Source organism: Choloepus didactylus, chromosome 3, assembly GCF_015220235.1.
Source record: "Choloepus didactylus isolate mChoDid1 chromosome 3, mChoDid1.pri, whole genome shotgun sequence".
NCBI classification, from domain to species: domain Eukaryota; kingdom Metazoa; phylum Chordata; class Mammalia; order Pilosa; family Megalonychidae; genus Choloepus; species Choloepus didactylus.
The window spans coordinates 222,411,691-222,414,668 of NC_051309.1; the positions used below are offsets into that span (position 1 = coordinate 222,411,691).

A 2,978-nucleotide genomic window follows, 5' to 3' on the forward strand; every position below is an offset into this window, starting at 1 on the left:
ATCAGAGTCCTTGTGGCAGCCAGTGTAGACCCACATCTGTCACTTGCCTTTCGGGGCAAATTAGAATGAGTCCAACTGTAGGAATGCAGTAAGTCCAGTGGAGAATGGCTGTTCCTTGGCTTGCTTCCAAACTCCGCTTCCTGTTTGCGCCCTCCCCCACCGTTTTCCCTAGTGTCCTAAGTACAGGAAAACAAGAGGGCAAGAAACAGAAACTTCCCTCCCAAAAGCCCCACCGCCTGCCCCCACTGCTTTCAAAATTTCATGCCAGCAGACAGCTGTGTCCAACCCCTCCCTTGCCATGGAAGGTCTTCTCCAGGGAGCAGTTCCTCCTCTTTCAATGACAGCAGCTCCTCTGCATTTATTGGGGAGCCTTCTTAGGCTTCTCTGGCTAAGCTGCCCAACTGGTGGGTGTTGGCATAGACTGATCTATAACAGGGGGCATAGACCAGGGACGTCGTAGGATACAGGGAGCTGTGTAAACACAGGCAGTGGAGAGAGCCGTGAAGAGTGGCCAGCTCTGCTCCCATGCCGTGCTGGGTTATGGGAGCAACTGTATCTGCCCCAGGCCTTGCTTGACCAATTATGGATCATTTAAGGCTCATTTCTTACTTGGATTTCTTTGCTTGGTTTGGCTTACCTTCCTTTCCACTCACGTACCTGGGCTCACATCTCCTCCCTGACTAGATTAGAAAGTGATTCCAGACTTCCCCTCAAACTCGGCGTTTGGCTGTGGGTTCGCACGCGGGTTCAGTATGCGTATGGAGAAGTGTTATTTCTTTTCAGCATCAATCTATCCTGGCCACAACATGATGTTTGTCCACAACGATTGTAAGAAGTTCAGATTCTATAAATCCAAATGTCATAAAAACTTTAAAAAGAAGCATAATACTCACAAGGTCAGGTGTACTAAAGCATTCCAGAAGGCAGCTGGTAAAGAGCTTACAATGGATAATTCATGTGAGTTTGAAAAACGTAGAAATGAACCTGTCAAGTACCAGCAAGAGGTAAGGAATAAAACTATTGGTGCGATGAAGAGAGTTGAAGAAATTAAACAGAAATCCCAAGCTAAATTTATAATGAACAGGTTAAAGAAAAATAAAGAACTATGGAAAGTTCAGGACATCAAAGAAGTCAAGGAAAACATCCATCTTATCTGGGCTCCTCTTGCAGGCAAAGGAAAGCAGCTAGAAGAAAAAATGGTATTGCAATTACAACAGGATGTGGACATGGAAGATATTTCTTAAAAATCTCCTGTCTGTAACCATTTCTATATGTGCATTTGAAAAACTCTTCTCGAGACTTGGAACTTCTAAACTATTGATTTATTTTTTTCATGAGGTCACTCAAATGAAAGGTAATTAAAAATACATTTCTCCTACATTGCTATCTATAAAACATCAGATGTTAGGGATGTTAGATTGTAGCTCAACTTCAAACCCTCACTGTTAAGGTGTACTATGTAAATCATGAAAAATCTGTTTGTAAGTATAGAAGTAAATTGTGGGCATAAAATGGTCATGTCATTTGGATAATGGCCCTAGGCAGCTTTTATGTAAAAAGTAATGACAAAATTCATGGCTAATGATACATAAAATAAAACTTTCTTTGCAGTATAAAAAAAAAAAACAGAAAGAAAGTGATCCCAAAGTTGTGAAGCCATTTGCCAAGGTAGACATGTCTGTGTAAAGGCAGAAGCCCCAGTGGTCAGCAAGGAATTCCAGAGAGTGTGATGGGAGTGGGGAATTCCTGGGTTGGCAAGGAGCAGGGAAAATACTCTGACACCATCTATGATATCACCAAGGAAATATAATGGGACCCATAGAATGAGTGGTTGCCCTTTTAGCCACTTTCTAGTGTCTGGGCTCCTCTCTTAGGCTACAGGATTGAAGCTGCCACGAGCTCCTCCCCATCCCCAATGTAAAAATCTCCCCTCTCCACTAATGCCTTCAACCTGGAGTCTGAAAGGTCACTGGTGCCTGCCCTTCATTCCAGTAACTGTTCCCATTTCTCCTGGCCCCCACCCAGGCCCTCCACCCCTTAATGAGCCATTGAGTACCCAAAGAGGAAATGCCAGCAACATGGCCAGCAGGGCTTGGCTGGGGGAAGGAGGCCCATCCTGATATCATCACTATTCAAGAGCCCTTCGGCTCTTCCTGCCCAGCTCTGGGTAAAGGGCTCAGCAGCTGGCGCTGGAAAGAGCCCAAGCCTCCTGAGATTTCACGCTGGGATCTTGGGTTGCCAACGCCCTCAGGAGACGAGATGCCTGGTGGGAACAGGAGGGCCTGAGAAGATGGGAACAAGCACATTCATCTCAGTCTGTTGTTCTCATCTGGAATACCCGTTGGGTACAAAACACCTTCCTGGTCCTGGTGAGATATGCAAGAAAGTGGAAAACATAACAATGCCATCACCAAACCATATGTTAGTTGTAGATAGTTGAGCACACATCTACCAGGAACATTTACCAGCTATCACGTTAATGAATACAAAATAATTTGACACAATTCAAGTATGGTTTATGTGGGGGTGAGTTATAGGAGCTAATCCAGGAAGACTTTTTGGAGAGGAGAGTTTGGATTTTGAACAGTTCTCTGACGGATGAGGGACTAAAGATGTGTATATAGGAAGTTTATGAATAGAGGTATAAGTTATAACCATGCAGGGATATAGGATTATAACTGGAGAAGGAAGTATACAAGTGAAAGTCTGCAAACCAAGGTCAGCCCTACCCCTTTGCAACAAGAAATGCCAACTTTGAGGTGATGAGTGACCATAATAAAACCAGCATGTTGGTGTAACAGAATGTTCTGGTTAATCAATATCCCCTTTTGTTACATGTTTAAAAACTCTTTCCTACTCCAATAAGTACAAGATCATGGTTATTCTGGGATAATTTCATATTTATCCCAAGATACACTGTAGACATTGTGGAAATTATTTTGTTAAATAAATTCCTCAGAAGAGGGGAAGTTCCTACA

At 43.5% G+C, this 2,978-nt stretch overlaps 1 protein-coding gene across 1 annotated transcript; it reads left to right on the forward strand.

Annotated features, from left to right (window-relative positions):
* Window positions 1-752: 752 nt before the first annotated feature.
* Window positions 753-1,244, forward strand: LOC119529002 (probable ribosome biogenesis protein RLP24). The gene has a single exon (XM_037829139.1). The coding sequence runs from the start codon at window positions 753-755 to the stop codon at window positions 1,242-1,244; it is 492 nt and encodes a 163-aa protein (XP_037685067.1).
* The last annotated feature ends 1,734 nt before the right edge of the window (window positions 1,245-2,978 follow it).